The sequence below is a fragment of the Doryrhamphus excisus genome, linkage group LG9, assembly GCF_037039965.1.
Source record: "Doryrhamphus excisus strain RoL-2023G ecotype Guam linkage group LG9, RoL_Dexc_Guam_v1.1, whole genome shotgun sequence".
Lineage (NCBI taxonomy): Eukaryota > Metazoa > Chordata > Actinopteri > Syngnathiformes > Syngnathidae > Doryrhamphus > Doryrhamphus excisus.
The window spans coordinates 1,193,248-1,212,859 of record NC_136365.1 but is presented as its reverse complement, the minus strand read 5'-3'; the positions used below and the strand labels follow the sequence as shown (position 1 = coordinate 1,212,859).

Below are 19,612 nucleotides of genomic sequence, written 5' to 3'. Positions count from 1 at the left end.
CGGCCCGAGGCAGAAAATGGGAGATTATCACTTTGATGCACGGCTCGCTGTAGTCCTAAGTCACCCAAGGTTGCGGCCCTTCTCTCCCAATGAGGATGTAGTGGCCAATAAGTGCACTATGTCAGCGCAAAGACAGAGAGAGAGTCGAAGGAGAAGAAGAGTGAGATGTAGTAAACAAGGGCGAGGGGACGAGGAGGAGTGGATGGAGTCTGCTATTGTCTCTGCTTCATCAATATCCTCTTATATAAATGTCAACTGTACCGTTTCCCTCATCACCGTTTCACCACCCCACTGGCTTTATCCTCTGGTACAAGGGGAGGGACATCACTCTCCTGCATCTCTCTTTATCGTTCTTTCTCCCCTTTCCACTCCTTTCTTCCTGCTCTCCGTGTGCTCTTTATCATTCTTTATCTCTCCTTCCTCCCCTCCTGCCTCTTTGCCTCTCCTAGCAATGTGTCACTCGCCTGCCCCCATGAAACAAGTCAATTTTCTGCCAGCTCGGCGGAAGAATAAATCTCCCTGGCTGTGCTCAGAGCGATGGGGATATTTATCTAAGTGGAGTGTGTCCTCCTCGGCTCAACACCACCGACTTCTCATCTGAGGAGCTTTTGGGAGAAATTGCTAAGGAGGGATGGGAAGGGCAAAAGAAGTCAAGAATGAGAGGACCGGCAGCGACGAACAAAGAAATGAACGAGAGGAGGATTAGGATGTGGAAATATGAAAAAGACGGATAAGATTAGCCGTCCAAATAAAGGAGGTGCCAGGAACAAAGCCTATAAAGCAGCGCGACGGAGTGAGGAGTGAGGCGAGGGCATTAGTCGAGCCTGCTCGGGCTTAAACGGCAGGAACAGGCAGAGATGTGGATGAATGGCGGCCATCCTCCTGCGGGGCCTAACTTGCGTGTTGCGGAGAGCGAGACGCTTATTGAGCTCCCCGTGAAAAAAAACCCAGAGACAGAAAATGATGACTGACTGATTAGGCTGCTGATGTTTTTCCGTTGCTTGACGACAAAGACAAGAGTAGTGCAGGCGTGCGTCGGAAAACAGATGCCGTGCTGCACTGATTAGCAGGATAATCAGCGTGAGGTGAATATATCCGGGCTCCATTTGTATCTCTTGAATTTTTAATGCCGAGTTATATTTTGCCGTGTAACAAGTCGGGAGATTTAAAAGGCTTGGGGCAGCGGGGTATTTGCAGGAGAGGGGGGGGGTGGTCTTTTCTAGCCACCAGCATTAAAGCAAAGTAAATAGCTGTTGTGTCTCATTACCATTCAATTTTAAAGGAGACTGTTAGTATAATGAATGCCCGTTATTTTCTATGGACCTCCCCTACTTCGGTATTACGAGGAATAATTCTATTTTTCATGCTCGATAAAGTACAAGCAAATAGATCCATTGCAATTATAATGGTCAATTTTGCTTACGCACAACAGGCGCTGTGGAATACCAACTTTTGGGCTTAATTACCTACAATAAGAATGTCATATATTGGGCAGATGCTTTGTTAGAGTGTACAAGACACTTTCAAACTCAATTTACTTGGGGGCCACTGGAGCTCGGGTCTGGGTGAGGCTGGGCCGCATCAGGTTTTCCAAAAAAAAAAAAAAAACGCATTTATTAAAAACAAAAAAAATTTAAAAACTTTGCTTTGGTTCCAATTTTCTACAAGAAAAGCTCTGATAAAACATTCCACTGTTCTCAAATATTTTACTTTTTATTTTTCTACACAAAATAAAATGAAAAATAAATAAACAAATCAAGAATAAAGAAAATCAATCAATCAGTAATAAATAAATATAATAATAATAATAAAAACTTAAGAAACCACATATAGTTGGTGGGTAGACAAATGATTTTTTTCAGATTAAAATGAACAAAGCATTATTAGAGCCCTGTAGACATGACAAAACACGACTATAGTCACATTTATACTCTTTTTATTTACAACATATTGCGCAACTGCAGGGTCTTGAGACACATGCTAACTCGCAAACTAGAGAGCTAGCCACCTAAACGGTAGCCTTCAAGTTATTTCCTTTCAACTTAAAAAAGCCAAAAACTTACCACTTCCACACAGATAGGGAGGATAACTATTAACAGTTATTTAACCTTTAACATGAACATTAATCAAACGTAATAATTTTTTCTGGGTACATGATACCATACAGCATCCATATCACACTTTACATTAAACTTTCATATCAAGGCGGGGGCCTCAAACTAGTGCCGGCAGGCCGCGTGTTTGAGGGGAGAACATGCAAACTCCACACAGGGATGGCCGAGGGTGGAATCGAACCCGCCTCACAGACTTATTAAACACATTTAAAGTGTAAAATGTGTCGGTTTTAACCACTAAATTGGAAGTGCAGCTCAAATGCTTTACGCTCACATTAAACTTGCAAATCCAACTTATCTGGTGTTGTCAGAGTAAGCGAGTGATGTGCGGAAGGGTTTTTTTTTTTACAGCCGCAGCGCCATTATAGTGTCCTAGTAGAAGTTGTAGAAATTTAATCTACAAATGGATCACATACAGAAGATGTTTGGACTTGATATCTGCACCTTGAATCGCCATTAGCGTGAATCTCCGTCAACATTAATAATAGCACTGAGGCGGCCATATCTTCAGTTCATAACACACCTCATACATAGAGAACTACATAGCGATACTGGTGATCCACTGTATATACAATTGCTTGAGCAAAATACAGTAACTACTTTTTGGCTCGAAAACAATCCATTTATTTTCTATGCCGCTTATCCTCATTATCCCAGCTGACTTTTGCGTGGGGTACACCCTGGACTAATTGCAAGACTGCCCCCAAAACTACTAATTACAATATCTTTGAACAACACACAACAAAAACAAGAAATATTTTTCAGGTCTCCACTTTAAAACGTTGGAAGATAGAACAATTAAAACAGCAAACATATTAATAAAGTTTATTTAATGTTTAACATTACAATTCCGTTCCATTAGAAAATCTTTGCTGCTGTTTTTTACAGAAAAATGTGGACATGCTTTTCAATTATATGAAGGTTAAAGGTCAAGAACCCGACTCCCCCTTCTAGCCTGAGGTTTTCTCTTGTTTATGTTATCACCGATGGTCATTACCACAGACACGTTTATGGATGATGCCATCGGATCCTTTTTGAATTGGCCATAAAACCAATGCTGATTCTGTTGACTCAGCCATGCACTTCAGTGAATTAACCTGTTATTTCAAACCATCCGGGATGGAAAATATAAGCTGATGTTCTTAATATGCTGACTGGACACTCCATTAAGGACACCCACACAGTCTAATCAGATCCTGCACCAAAAATGGACTCAACTAAAAAGTACGAATAGAGACTGGAACATATGAACATAGCACAAATGTTTCAAAACACGAATAGACTGCTTTGGAAAAAGACAAAGATTTTATATTATTTCATATATTTCAGTTTTCCCTGTGTGTACTCTGTATACCTGTTAACATTTGCATTTGGAAATAAGAGAAAATTTACAGAAAACTTGGGAAAATTAAGGAACCCAAAACCGGACGGTTGACAGGTATGGTACTCCGGAATCCTCCCACATTCCAAAAATACACGTTTGTCCTTAGGTATAAAATATCATAGGGAATGGTTGTTTGTCTATATGTAATAGTCCCTGATGACCAGTCCTGGGTGGACCCTGCCTTTCACCCAAAGTCCTCCAACTTATCCGTGAAGCTAATTAGGGCAAGCAGTATAGAAAAGGGATGTAATTCATTTTTTGTATTTAACGTTTCAGAGACCGATAGATATGATCAGAGTTTAGTCCAAATGCTTTTGAGTTTAAAAAAAAATCCCATTAATTAATATTTTAGAAGAATAAGGTGAGATTGTATTGTCTGGGGGGGGGGGGCTGCACGGTGGACGAGTGGTTAGCGCGCAGGTCTCACAGCTAGGAGACCCAATTTCATGGGGACTCAAACATTCCAAAAACATGCTAGGTTAACTGGCGACTCCAAATTGTCCATAGGTATGAATGTGAGTGTGAATGGTTGTTTGTCTATATGTGCCCTGTGATTGGCGGGCGACCAGTCCAGGGTGTACCCCGCCTTTCCCCCGAAGACAGCTGGGATAGGCTCCAGCATCCCTGCGACCCTGGTGAGGAAAAAGCAGTAGAAAATGAATGAATGAATGAATGAACCCAATGCTTGTGTTTAATGGTGGAATTAACTTTTAACTATACATGCAATATATTTGTAAAATATTGGGTAATAATAAATATATGGTTTTATTAACTACAGCAATATTGTCCAAAAGTCACAGATCAGTACAAGGTTTAAGGGGCAAAAACAAAGAGGAGCGGCCATGTTAACATTCACTGAATGGGAAAACCTATGGATTGACTGAAATGGAGCTCAGTCGTCCCTTGGCACGGTTCGAACAAAAATGTATTGATTAATAAATGATTGTTTTTTTGTGGTTGACTATGGCCTATTATTAGTTAAAAATATCGAAAGACAAGTCATATGTAGTATTCCGCATGAAAAGTGACTATAGGGGTGTTATTTCATGATTACAAGGCTCTAATAAAAAAAATCGCATTTAAGAAGTCATAAAAAGTTTTACATTTTTATTTGCCAATTCCATGGTTCTGGAAGTCATAGAGACTCACATGTCCCTTCCTCATTCTCATCCAGTCATGGTCTTCAAAGTTGCAGATTTTCCCCATTCAAGCGAGTTTTGCGACGGGACTCTTTTTTTATCAGTAGTACATTTTACCTGTAATATCACATCTTTGAGGTATTTTCTGCGGAAAAGTATTTCAGAAAATGTAAAAATAAATAAATACAATGAATTACACCATGAATGCAGAACATTCCCAAGTAGACCACGAATGCTGACTTGCGATTGTTCCGGGATCCATCGTAGCACAAAGTTGACGACGTCTTTGAACCGCTTCATATTTAAAGCTGTTGTCACTAGATTAGCATGATGAATGCAAACACTTCATTAAAGACAAATGAAAGCTGTCTTGACACAATGATATGATTACGGCAGAAACAATAACAACGCCGGGTGAGCCCTTCCATGATTGATAATACTGCAGGGGGGGGGAGCTCAATAGCGGTGGGCTTAACCAGGCTTTCCCCGAGGGGTTTTCCTTTGGTATTAGTCAGACAAATCCCTTTGTCAACCTCTCCCCTTGCCATTTTTATTCATAAGCATTTGGCCCTAAGAAAGACATCAAACCAAGAATACAACGAGAGGTCAACATCATCTTTGCGCAATGTTAACCTCTGCATTGATGAAGCTAATTCACATTTCCTCAGTCCAGCCCACGGGGGTTCCACAGAAAGGGGGGAGGAGGCAGTGTGTGTGTCCATGAATACATTCATATGTGTGTGTGTGTGTGTGTGTGTGTGTGTGTCCCAGTGTGTCAGCAGCCACTTTGTAGCGAGTGTCCCTCTTGACCCAGGCCCCCTCCACATGGGGTTTGTATTGATAGCATTCAGTGAAAGGAGTGTAAAGTGAATGTTGTCCAAACTGATTGGAATAACAATGGCGGCATATGGTTGCGTGAGTGTTGCTGTATGGTCATGGCAGCCACCATATTCCTCCGCGCGGGTTACCAGGTGCTTCATGAACGAACCCACTGAGAGTCGACAAATCATACACAAATACGACAGACTTGGCTCGTGGCTCCTCTTCCCAGCCGAGGGGCTTGAAGTTAGGGGGGGTTCTTCTTTCTCTCGCTGTCCATTACCTCGGATCAAAGTTATGTAACTATTAAACACAAAGGACGGCTTAGTCAGTGGCAATCACTCACGATTGTCCCTTTGAAAAGACGCAAGTTAAAAATAACCTGATGTAGCAGCATTCCCTTCGTCTGTCACGAATACTCGGCTCCACCCTAATGACTATTCAATACAGTCCGTAGGCTGCAGATGAACAGCCAATCGGCAGCAGCATCTGCTGTGGAAGCGAACTCGCCAGACGCCAGCCTTGTAAGAGGCTAATTGAAAGACAGAGGCCACCTCTCTGTGTTTGTTTCTATTTGTGTGTGTGTGTTTCTTTAATAGAAAGAATAGAAACAAGAGGGGAACACAAGTGTCAAAGGGTGGAGAAAATGAGGAATAGTGAGTGATGAAAAGAGGGGAGGACTAACATTCCTGCCCTGAAAAAAAAAGGAACAGCTGACCTGACGGCGTTTGTTCCCATGCGGCCATATTGGAAAAACCCCAAAAGGCAAACCTCTTTCATGTAATTAGGTTGGCCCTTATTTGAGATTCATGTTTGAATTACAGCGGATCTCTGCATATTTACAATTCCCCATTCACAGGCGCTGCAAATTTACTGATTTTTGTTCAAGAGTTATGTTTTTCATAAAGGCAAGAGATAGCGGTGTGGAGGCCCGCTTGGAACTCACTTTAAATTTGGACTAGATTAGCCCCTGCCACCATTTTCATGGATCGGCACAAAATTTGGTGGAGACGTCAATCATGATAGGAAGCACGAAAATCTCTCAAGAAGCAATATTCTGAAACAAACAGGAAGTCGGCTATTTTGGTTTATTGTGATGATTTTGGACAAAAACCATGAGCGCTTGTGTTTGTAGCTTAAATAAAACGCAAATAAAGTAAAAAAATTATTTTCAAAAAGTACATATAATGCCATTCTGTTTCATTATGTTTTAAAAATTAAATCAGTTCTGGCGGTGCGAGGTCGGCAGGTTGATTTTGGTTTCAATGCAGATCCAGTAGCTCTGAAGTTGGTAACCCAACCAACAACCAACAAGATGGTGTTTCCAGCTGGTACGGGATCGTGTCTACCAAGATTGAAGTGCAAACGGAACGCTTGTTGTGTTGTTGTTACAAATTTGTTTGTTTTGATAAACGTTTCCACAATGAAAGCACCAACTGAAAAAGAAACGAAAAAAATGGCATTATAAAGAAACAAAGCAAAATTGCATTACCTGTATAAAAAAACTGGCATTATGTGAACTTTTTTGAATTTTTTTTTTACTTTATTTGCGTTTTATTTAAGCTACAAATGTGTCCAATCATTTTGCCTGACCTTGTATTTCAATAAAACACCAAATGGCCCCAAATGACAATGAGCAAACACAAAAGGGCGACGATAAATTGCAAAACATTTTAGACTGGTCCATAACATGTGGGCGGGGCATGGCGACCACCTTTGAGGCATTCGTATTAACGCTGATTTGAACTTCGATCATCGCTGTAAACATGAATAACTTGGCTCCAAAAGGTCAGCTTTTGATCATAGTCCAAATAGTCCATAGTTCCAAATAGTATATCAGATGAAGACGACACTTCCTGATTTAAAAAAATAAAAGCTTGCCACAAAAGTTTCAGAACACCCTAATTTTTCCAGTTATTTATTGAAATGCAAGTGGTTCAATTCCAGTGAATAGCTTGAAATGGTACAAATGTAAGTGTCAGAGGTTAAAAAAAAAAAAGTTAAGGTTACCCAAAACTGGTTCTGGAGTACTTACTACCTTCTCTGTGTGCATAAAAAGTATTCAGGGCACACTGTAGTACTATATCATACTACCCTTAAAAATGATCCCCTGTCACTCATTTCACAGATCTTCTTGTCATTTGAAAATTACACAAAAAGTACGGAACATGTGTATATTCTTACAAATATTACATCATATTAAACCGTGAAACAGTATGATTTATTAATTCAGATATTTTTGAATCATATTTTTGAAATTTGAAGTCATTGAACGTCTTCTTATCTCATCTTATATGATCTGTACCTAAACATTTTCTTTGCTTTAAATGTGTGTGAGGCGTTTATGTATTAAACCCGGATTGTGTGGAGAGAATTTCATCTCATCAAGTCACTTTTACTGCAAATGTTGATCTGAAATCAATCTGAAACGCCAACGTCCAGCCAGCAGGATTGTTTTTAAGGAGAGCGAAAAAAAAAATAGGCTCGGTTACGTTTTTTGGTTGGTATGGTTTAGTTTGGCTTTAAATCTAGAATTAGGTAACAATCAGGTAAACAACATGTTGGGTTCTAATGAAATACTGTATAATCCAGACAAATATACGATGTATTGTACCCACAAAATATACACTTGTGTATACTGCAAATGAGTTTTCCTGCTTTTCGCCTTGCGGCCTCTTTATTCTGCTTCGTAAGTATTCGCATCAAACAAAAAAATAGGCTGCGCAAACGAAAACTGAAGGATTGCCGTCATAATTCTCCCCAGTTCTCCTCTGGCGGTTTTTATTAGCAAAGGCGGTGAATAATCTTTACCATCCAGGCCATCCCAAATAATACAATCCTTCAACACCACAGCTTACCGTGCTTTATGGTCAAGTGCAGACGAGGAGGAAAGAACGTTGAAATGACGCACTGTCTGCTCCTGCTTTTCTGCTGCTGCAGGATCACAAGAGATTCATGAGCAATTCGCCGTTGATAACTAAATAGGAAGCACTTGCCGGCCACAATATTAGGCACGCCTGCACACTCTAACGTCAAGGATTTGGAATGTATACAACAGTAACTGTTATTTATTTACAACCGGCTCATTTTAGAGTGTAAGATTTAATATGAGTTAATGTAACAAGAAAATACAATTTACAAGAAGGTTACATTCTGGAAAAGAAATTGATACGCGCATGAAAATGTTTATTTTTCATACAATACATGTATCTTTGTTCACTCGCAGGTTTAAGCCCTAAATATGCCTCACACACTAATATCAGGTGATTCATATATAATTTGCATTTTTCATATCAACTGGTGCGTTCAAGGACCGTCGAAGAAAGCGCGAAATTCTGGAAAAAAAATTGATACACGCATGAAAATGTTTATTTTTCATACAATACATGTATCTTTGTTCACTCGCAGGTTTAAGCCCTAAATATACCTCGCACATTAATATCAGGTGATTGATATATAACTTTCATTTTTTCATCTCACATCAACTGGTGCGTTCAAGGACAGCCGAAGAAAGCGCGAAATCCTGGAAAAGAAATTGATACACGCCCTAAATATGCCTCTCACACTAACACCAGGTGATTGATATATAACTTTCATTTTTTTGTCTCACATCAACTGGTGCGTTCAAGGACCGTCGAAGAAAGCGCGAAATTCTGGAAAATAAATTGATACGCGCATGAAAATGTTTATTTTTCATACAATACATGTATCTTTGTTCACTCGCAGGTTTAAGCCCTAATTATGCCTCACACATTAATATCAGGTGATTGATATATAACTTTCATTTTTTCATCTCACATCAACTGGTGCGTTCAAGGACAGCCGAAGAAAGCGCGAAATCCTGGAAAAGAAATTGATACACGCCCTAAATATGCCTCTCACACTAATATCAGGTGATTGATATATAACTTTCATTTTTTCGTCTCACATCAACTGGTGCGTTCAAGGACCGTCGAAGAAAGCGCGAAATTCTGGAAAATAAATTGATACACGCATGAAAATGTTTATTTTTCATACAATACATGTATCTTTGTTCACTCGCAGGTTTAAGCCCTAAATATGCCTCTCACACATTAATATCAGGTGATTGATATATAACTTTCATTTTTTCATCTCACATCAACTGGTGCGTTCAAGGACAGCCGAAGAAAGCGCGAAATCCTGGAAAAGAAATTGATACACGCCCTAAATATGCCTCTCACACTAACATCAAGTGATTGATATATAACTTTCATTTTTTCGTCTCACATCAACTGGTGCGTTCAAGGACAAGCGAAGAAAGCGCAAAATTCTGGAAAAGTAATTGATACATGCATGAAAATGTTTTTTTTTCATACAATACATGTATCTTTGTTCACTCGCAGGTTTAAGCCCTAAATATGCCTCACACACATTAATATCAGGTGATTGATATATAACTTTCATTTTTTCATCTCACATCAACTGGTGCGTTCAAGTACCGCCGAAGAAAGTGCGAAATCTCAACTCTTGACAAAAAAAACATTATCAGACATAAACATGTACATTTTTAACAGTGGTAAAATTGTCAAGGCTAAATGTTAATATTATTCATCAACAATGAGTAGTTATTATTATTATACGTTATTATCATCAACTTTCATGGCACTGAATTGCGCAAATAATTAATAAAGTGTCCGGTGACTGTCTTATATACAACTTTTGATATTCAAAATGATTTTGACTTAATATTAATATTAAAAATCTTATATTTTGGTGGCTGAATACAGTTCTCCGAGTGAGAAATGCTTGTGTTTTTATATTACACTGACACCCTTACAAGAAATGTGCATGTCCTTGGACCCAAAGATGTATGCTTCATGCACACTCTATATATTAAATAAAGACATGAATGCAAAAATATCTACTGGGTGAAGTGTTCTTATAGCAGAATGTGTGGCAGTGACTCCATCCCATCCAGACAGCCATGAAAAGGACTCTTTGGAAGGACAGAAACGCTGCATTATGCACTCCCCATGGGGCAATGTGTGTGCTTCTTGTATTTCTTGGGAGTCTATGCACCTGTTTTTTGCTTTGCCTTACATTGGGGTGGGGTGGGGTGTGTGGGGGGGGGGCGTCCTGACGTGTAATTTATTGACCGTTGTGTTCAGCTGCATTTTATTTGATGTTCCTGCTTATCCATTCAGCCACCTCTCAGTGGTTGTGGAAGAAATCACATCAATTTTACAACAATAACAGTAACCATGACAATTTTAAAAACACTAGCAAATATATCTTACCAAAATCACTCGTATTAAATATTCTTATTTTCAAATGCTTTACATATTCATTATATATAAACGATGTAGGTTTTTCTATTTTACTACCTTCCTTTGTTTTCACGCAGATTGTAAACAAAATATAATGAAAAGGAAATATCATATTAGGTGTCAGTCAATGTGTAAAAATGGTGTGAATGAATTATCACTAATAGACACGGAGAAGGGGTGGGATTAATTAAGCTCTGCTTCTTCCTACTCCTTTTCATACAAATATAACCCTGTGGTGCTAACTTGTTAAGCATGTCTGAAACAACTAAACCGTACCGTACTTAATTAAGTCTTTATTATCTCTGACTTGAATATGCAAGTGTTAAATAGATTTTTGAATTATTTGAAATAATAAAGCCCCTTTTATGTAGTGATGTTTATTTTATGTGTATAATCTATTATAGAAAATTCGGTATAAATATTCTGAATGAAGTGATACTTTTACACACTTTTTGAAGTGTGTTTACTAATATGCAGCACCAATGGAGATTTATATTTTGAAATGTTCCTTTTTGCGTTATACAAATGTAATAATATATTTTTATTGGAGGGATTGGTTACACTAATGTTCAATATTTACTGTTTAAAAAGCTGCTGGGAAATGATATTAGTAAGGTTGCCAGTCCAAAAAAAGTGAAGTGTTGGAGGTGACACGTAACCATCTGCATGCCCAAACACCATCAGAGCTACATGAGAAGGAGGATCGGGGGATTTGAGCAAACTGACCTTTGGACAAGGGCGTTGTAAAGGTCATAGCAGCATCCAGGCCAGAAGGAAACGTGTGCTGGGAGGCGCGGTGCTCTTACAGCGCTAACAGCTGGGAACTGAGGTTCCAGCAGCACAACACTGCAAGGCGGGCGAGGGGGTGGGGTGGGGGTGGAGGGTAGCCAGGCCGACAGGGATTTGTAAGGGGCCTGTTATTACATCTCCAGTCACATAAAATATGGCGGCCTCTCCAGAGAGATAAATCCACTCTCCTCCAATCACACCGGCCTTGGCGAGGGAAGCGTCCAATGGTGCGCCTCAGAGAGTTGACCCTCTGGTAATGATGTGTGATTTATACAGTACATGTTTTATACAGAGCGACACAAGCCAAGGTATCACTTTGTCTCGACTCCTCTGCGTCTATACACGCTGCGGTGGGAGTCGAGGGGCCTTTGGGAGAATGGAGACCTGACACCCAACTTTGGAGTCTCACAAAATGGCTACAATGTGTATAGTTGCCCCTGCAGCTGTCAGCTAACAGCCGCCTAAGCCTGCAGTGGGTGCTGCGTCTCCTTGCATGAGGTCACTAGCACATCACTGGATGGCACTCGGAGCTAGCAGAGCACCGTGCGGACGCCCCAATCATCAACACCTGCTTGGGAAAAAGGAAAGAGAAGGAGTGGCTCTGCATGCAAGCGGCAGGAGCGTTGGGGAATGTTACAAGCATATTTGATGACTGGGGTGACACCTACTGCTTTAATTGAACACGAGCCAATTAAAATCACTTTTACAATGCAAAGGGAGGTCAGATTGAAGGAAAATACATCATTTGTGTGACTGAAAGTAGTGGGACATTCTGGTAGATAAAACATTGAAGCTCCTGGTGAAAGGATTGCATTAAAAATGTAATTAAATATTGAAACTTGTTATGCAACATCATTGCATCATCATTACAAGGGAATAATTATTATAATATTAATTGTATTATATTTTTGTAATTGTAATTGTATTATATTTAAAACATTTTGTCGTATTAATTAACTAATATTTTTTAAATATAGAAAAAATTCATCAAAAAATTATCAAAAATTTAGTCGTATTAATTAACTAATATGACAAATTAACTAATATTTTCTATATATAGAAAATATTAGTTAATTAATACGACTAAATTTTTGATAAATTTTTTGATAAATGATAGCCTAAGAAAAGGTCAACTATAGTTGACCTTTTCTTAGGCTATCATTTATTTTAAAAATCACATTTATTTTTTTTTTGTATTAACATTAATCGAAAAAATGCTTTAAAAATGCCCCAATTGTTGCATAAGTAGGCGAAACAAAAATTCCATATCTGAAATGGGATCTCACTCTGCAGCAGCAACATAAAAAAAAACAATTTATATTTTTCTCCCTTTCTATAAAGCCTATTTATAGCTTGCAATTGTTGGAATATTGATAACAAAATCACTGTACGATATTAAAAACACAAATTAAATTCTTAAAAGGACTGTACAATTGTTTTACAAAATCATTTGTAAATACAAAGGTATAGAATGAAAGAATACATTTTGCATCACAACGTACAGTAAATAAATACTAATAAAATACTAATAGAATTAAATTAGGCCAAAAAAAAAACACAATTCACTTTCTCACATCAGCGTCATATTAAATCTGCGATGCCAAACCTGAAGGACGTTTGAGAGAAGATGAACTATTTCTTGCAAGTAATAAAAAAAAAGCAAAGGAAGAAAAAAGGAAAGCCATCGCCTGAATTATGAGCCGTTTTCGGCGTAGCTGAGAGGGCCTCATGCTGCCCCAGAGGAAGCATCATCAGAGCTGATATATGGACCCTCTCTATATTACCTTTACAATACAAACAATCATCCACGCGTTCGTTGAGGGGGGGTGGAAAAACATCCTAAAACAAACTTCTTGTCCAGATAATCCAAAAAAAAAGCACAATCTGCAAGAAGGCAAAGTGATGCCAAGTGGACTTTTATGCGTAAAAAGGCTTAAATAGGCTACGGATTGTCATTTCGTTCCCTCTCTCCCCTGTGCCCCCCCTCCCTCATTCCCTCCCTCCTTGTTTTTTTTTTTTTTCGTCATCTCTCTCTCCTCATTTAGTTCACAAAGCTATTCTGGTAAGTCACCACACGACTAAATGAGAGCAAAGATGATATGAGAACAAGGCATGATAATTCCGCCGGGCTCCTCCTCCTTCCATCCATGCGTCCTAATTAATGGGACACCCCCCCCCCCCAGTTGCAAAAAGCTCCGCACTGGACTGCAACATAGTCAAAGAGTGAAAGGGAAGAGGGTGAAAGTGCCACTGGAAATAATTGATTAGCTAGCAGTCAATGATAACTTGTTAGTAATCGTCAAGTGTTCGAAGCTCGCCATTTCCAAGGAGGCTCCTGCCTGCGCCGGATCTTTGCTCCAGAGGATCCACACTTTTTGGAATAAGATTTTCCACCTTGCTCTGTTATGTGACTTTTTCACCCCCCCTCCATCTCGCCTTCATAGCATCACGCTGATTTTTTATTTTTATTATTATTATTATTATTATTATTATTTCCACAAACGAGTCTCGAATCTCCCCACGCCAAATGATGACATCCAAAGAAGTGGCCAAATGCGATGCGGGGGAGAACAGGAGGCGAAGCCCGCTGGATCACTTGCCGCCCCCCGCCAACTCCAACAAACCGCTGACCCCCTTCAGCATAGAGGACATCCTCAACAAGCCGTCCGTGAAGAGAAGTTACACCATTTGTGGCACCGCGCATCTCATTTCCTCCGCGGAGAAGCACCGAGCCTCCAGCCTCCCCCTGTCGAGCCGGGCTCTGCTCACCCAGACCTCGCCTCTGTGCGCCCTGGAGGAGCTCGCCAGCAAGACCTTCAAGGGCCTGGAAGTCAGCGTGCTGCAGGCTGCAGAAGGTACACGGAGACAGTAGTGATGCATTGTTTTTACCGTAAAAAAATAATACATAAAAATATACTTTGGCATGCTCGCATGCAGCATTCAACAAATCAAATAAAAATAATATCAATGATGGTATATGAATATATTAAAGCGTATTATTGTATTATTGTGGTTAAGATCAAAATATCCAAATATTCGACATTGGCCTGCATACATGTGCAGCTCACATTCGAAGTTCACGTGAACTCATCATTAATATTTCCATAATATATTTATCGATTTATTTGTCATTTTTACAACAAAATTTTTCTGTTAATAAAACAGAATAAAACAGAATCTGGAAATCAATCATTGTTTTACTACATTGTAATTTATTGTTATATTCGTCCCTTTTTGTACCGGATATCACGTGGTATAGGTATGCGGCGTTTAGTGTCGTTCAAGTAATTCATGTTATGCAAAAGTGGTCGTTTTTGCACATTATGTAGAGGATTAAACGCAGTCTCCCCCCCTCCGATTTAGGCCGGGACGGGATGACCCTGTTCGGCCAGAGAACCACACCGAAGAAGCGCCGGAAGTCCCGCACGGCCTTCACCAACCATCAGATCTACGAGCTGGAGAAGCGCTTCCTGTACCAGAAGTACTTGTCCCCCGCGGACCGGGACCAGATCGCCCAGCAGCTCGGCCTCACCAACGCGCAGGTCATCACGTGGTTCCAGAACCGGAGGGCTAAGCTAAAGCGGGACCTGGAGGAGATGAAGGCGGACGTGGAGTCGGCCAAGGCCATCGGCCAGGTCCCCTTGGACAAGCTGGCCAAGCTGGCCGACCTGGAGAAATGCGCCAACGGCACGCTGGGCCATCCGCGGCCCGAGTCCCCCACGCGGGGCGGCCAGCAGGAGCTCGATCTCGGCCAGAAACTGAGGAGATCCCCGCTGTCCCCTTTCTCAGACCACACAACGAGTAAAGAGTGCTCGGAGGACGAGGACGTGGAGATTGACGTGGATGACTAATGGCTCAGCGTGGGGGGGGGCGTGGGGGGGGTGCAGTGGAGAGACACAAAAACAAAAAAAAGACATCACGAACATAAAACGCCGTCGAGGACTTGTGTAACTTTACTGCTTATATTGTGTACCACTTTTCACAATATGTACCAAAATGTAATTATACTTTTGTATGGCGTACCGTAGCATGAACACACGAGAAGAAGAAGACAAAACAAAAACAAAACAACTTTGCAATCGAAGCAATATGGTCAAAAACCACACTTGTAATTTATTATTATTATTATATATTTTTAACAGCAACACACACCCACCATGGTTCTTTTTTCAAGCTCCTCACACCCTCGTATTATTTTTTTTTTGCATGAAAATGCATGATTTGATTTGTGATATATTTATTTTGGATTTTATTTTAAAAAAAAACCTTTTGTGGCGCTCCTCTTCCTCACTCCACACCGCAGTGCATGAAGACGATAAGACTTTTTATCCTCCACGCTGCAGCAACCTGTTTGTTATTGCGGTGATTTGAAGCCTAATTTTGATTTTTTTTTTTTGCATTTGTTTGGATACAGTTTGTTATGTTTTGTACACCTGTAAGTGCCTTTTTCTTAAAAATCAGGATTTGAAAACCAATTAATGCACAAACTGCAATGTACATAGGCAACAATGGGAATAAAGATGGCTTTTTTTCTGAAGATTTCCTTTACGTTGTATAATTCTTAATAAAAGCAGTCTATTTAGACTTATTATCCAAGAGTATTTTAGCCCTTTGTGTTCTTTTCTACATAAGAGGATGCTCTAAATATATTGTCTCCAGTCTCCTTTCACGTCCTAAATGCGTGTCGTGGCTTTTTGACCTGCAGACGTGTTTCCCTATTCGGGGGGAAAAATTTATGTGAGAAGCACAAATCTGGCCCAGGGAAATAAAGACTAGGATGCCACGAAAACACAAAGTTTTGGGGCCTTTTATGGAGGCTTTTTTTTGTGTCATTTTTGAGCGTAAAGCATGAAAAGTGTGGACAAATGAGCAGCGTTCCCTGATGGGACGCGCCACAAAGGCGCAGGGCCGACCCCCCGCTGCTTGCAATACTGAGACAAGTGTGTCCCACCGCACAAAAAGGACACAAACGTTTGGAGGCCATATGGTTTTGGAAATTTCCTCACAATTTCAGACAATTTGATGGATTGCGTTAACCCTCCCTTTAAACAGTTTAAGTGAGTGTGAACAAAGGCCATAATGCCTACATAGACTCTCCCTTCACCCGGGCATCTGTCTGGGCCCTTTTCTTTGCCTGCCGCTTCCAACAAGTCAATGAATTACAATGAAAGTGGCCTTTTTTTGTGTGGGATAATATGTTTGACTTCTGTCCAAGAAGGGTTTCTAAACAAGAATTTTTTTTTTTTGGGGGGGGGGGAGTTTTTTTTAATGTTAAGTAGGCAGCTCATAAAGAGTTGAGGCTGTGTGGCATTGATGCCAAAGTCTGCTTAGGGAGCCTTTTGTTTGTTTTTCTTCACGTCGTCTTTTGCTTCTTTATTTCTTTTGTCTTTCAGGAGTTTAATGAAGCTGAAAACATGGTGATGTGAGAAAAAGAGAGAGTGTCGAGAACAGCGACTGAAAAGGCTCGCCTCCCGTTTAACCCGCTTTGTTCCAAGAAATGATAAGTAGGCTTGTCTCTTTGGGATTTCTTTTATAGTGTTTGCTTTTTTCTTCTTCTTCTTCTCCGCACACCATCTTAAAACTTGAATCTAGGACTGGGTGGCTATTGGACAGCCTCCAGTCCGAATTAAAACCCAATTAATAGTATGGTCACAACATTAGGCACACCTGCGGATTGTAAAAAAAAAGGTACTATTTTGTCGTGTCAGGCAGTGCACTGCCTAGTACTAGTACTAGTTCTCCTGGGTCTACTTGAAGGCACTCCAGGGGGTACTTCACATTTAAAAAACTTATATATATATATGTATATACAGTTTATGGTATTGTAACAGGCAGAGAATATGAAAAAAAACTTTATAAATACAGTAAATACCTGAATTATTTCAATTTCCTCTCCAGGGGGTAGCTCATATTTAAAAAAACTTAAATAAACTGTGTAACTAAATAAATATAAATATATTTATTATAAATATAAATACATATTATATATTTATTTTATTAATATTAATATTTATTAATTAATATTAATGTTATATATTTATAATATTTTATATATATACAGTTTATGGTATTGTAACAGGCAGACAGTATGAAAAAACTTAATAAATACAGTAAATACCTGAATGATCAATTTCCTCTCCAGGGGGTAGTTCATATTTTAAAAACTTACATATATATATATACAGATTATGGTATTGTAACAGGCAGAGAATATGAAAAAAAACTTTATAAATACAGTAAATACCTGAATTATTTCAATTTCCTCTCCAGGGGGTAGTTCATATTTAAAAAACTTAAATGAACTGTGTAACTAAATAAATATAAATATATTTATTTTAAATATAAATACATATTATATATTTATTTTATTAATATTAATATTAATATTTATTAATTAATATTATATATTTATAATATTTTATTTTTATATATATATATATATATATATATATATATACAGTTTATGGTATTGTAACAGGCAGACAGTATGAAAAAACTTAATAAATACAGTAAATACCTGAATGATTTCAATTTCCTTTCCAATTTACATTATTTTAGATGCCCTGTGTTTTTATTAACACTATAATATCATATCATATTGCTTAAAAACAATAGCAAAAATGCTCAGTATGATGCAGTACATTAAATAAACACTAACAAATAAAATAATTGTGCAGGTCATCTATATTGGGGTACAGTAGGACTCCTAGGAGAGATTCTATTCTCTTCTATTCTACGTGCAGTCCTGAATCAGGCATATTCATGAAGGGAGTGCTAAGTTTATGGTTTTCACTTGTTTATTTTATGAGGACTTGTCAGGCGGCCCCATGATAAGCAATATTACAGTCTGTGGGACCACTTCATGGTAATTAATCTGGAGGTCTTAAATGTATTTCAGTATTTCACTTCAAGTTGGAGGTGGTGTGGGGTGGGGTGGGGGGTGTTTGGTGGAGGGGGGGGGGGTGAATCACTACTTCAATCGTCCGGAAAATTGAAGTTTGATGCATGAGTCCCTACTGAAACAATAGTACAGTCCTCCCTTTGGCCTCCCCATCGTTTCTCTTTGATTTGATTATTTGCACCTTGTGGAAAAAAAAACAGTCTCAGGTGCAAAACAAAATACATTTTTCAGACCCTGGTGTAGTGACAGTGCTCGTATGGAATTATGTAGCTCTTCAGACTAAAACGGTTCATTTTTTTAACAGCTTACAGTTAATAACAGCATTATTATGAATACAATTCCCTCACAACGAGCATACAATTGTTCTTAAAAACGGCTGGATATTTGCCTGCAGTTAAGTCACTCTATATATCTAAATGGAGTGGGAATGCAGAGTTTTAATCATAGCCTTCCTGCAGAGCCAGTTAATACTTCAAACTTCAATTTTACGGGCGATTGAGCTAAGCATGTTTCTGACAGAATTGATGTATGTATTAATTTCCTTTAACTGTTGATTAATTAGGCTTTGCTGAAGGCTCACATGGAACGGTTTGGTGGCAAATTTGCATATTAATCAAATCCTAGTTGATCATTCAAATAATATATAGCGAGTTTTTTTTTCAGGAAGCTTGAAAGCAGACACTCAAGTGAAACAATTTGTACTAAACACACTGGTAATAATACTACATTGCAGCATCATGAGCACAATGTCTAAACACACCCCCAAACACATTTGAATTAACGTGTATAATACTAGGATAAATATATTTATAAAAATACACTGTAGTGGAAGTTGGTGTCTAAGTATTTGTGAAAGCAGCAGTATTTGTGCGTCACGTGATGATAAATACACACTGTTAGTAACACTGTATCACGAGATATATTCTTCAGCTAGATAAATGAACTAGGAACATTCTGTAAAGATGATATATGAGCTTAGCTTGCACATGGCAGTGCACACTATATCCCCTATTTAGTTCAAAACAGTATATATAGCAATGCATCAGCATTATGTAATTCATTATGCATATAAGTTAAATGTCACTACGTTTGTCGAAGGTGGAGATTTACTCTAGGTTCACCTCGGCTTGTTCATCATGTTGTCCCGCCCCCCACCCCCCAATGGACGACTAATAATC

General features: G+C 39.1%; 1 protein-coding gene across 1 annotated transcript; it reads left to right on the top strand.

The window, feature by feature from the left end:
* The first annotated feature begins 14,060 nt into the window (after positions 1-14,060).
* On the top strand, positions 14,061-15,393 carry lbx1b (ladybird homeobox 1b). Its single transcript, XM_058081684.2, has 2 exons — positions 14,061-14,388; positions 14,897-15,393. Exons 1-2 carry the CDS (start codon positions 14,061-14,063, stop codon positions 15,382-15,384), a joined length of 816 nt encoding a protein of 271 aa, XP_057937667.2. The 3' UTR covers positions 15,385-15,393.
* The last annotated feature ends 4,219 nt before the right edge of the window (positions 15,394-19,612 follow it).

Coding starts and splice junctions, on each gene's coding strand:
- lbx1b (XM_058081684.2), top strand. CDS start 14,061: ATGATGACATCCAAAGAAGTGGCCAAATGCGATGCGGGGGAGAACAGG. Junction 14,389..14,896: donor CGTGCTGCAGGCTGCAGAAG/GTACACGGAGAC, acceptor CCTCCGATTTAG/GCCGGGACGGGATGACCCTG.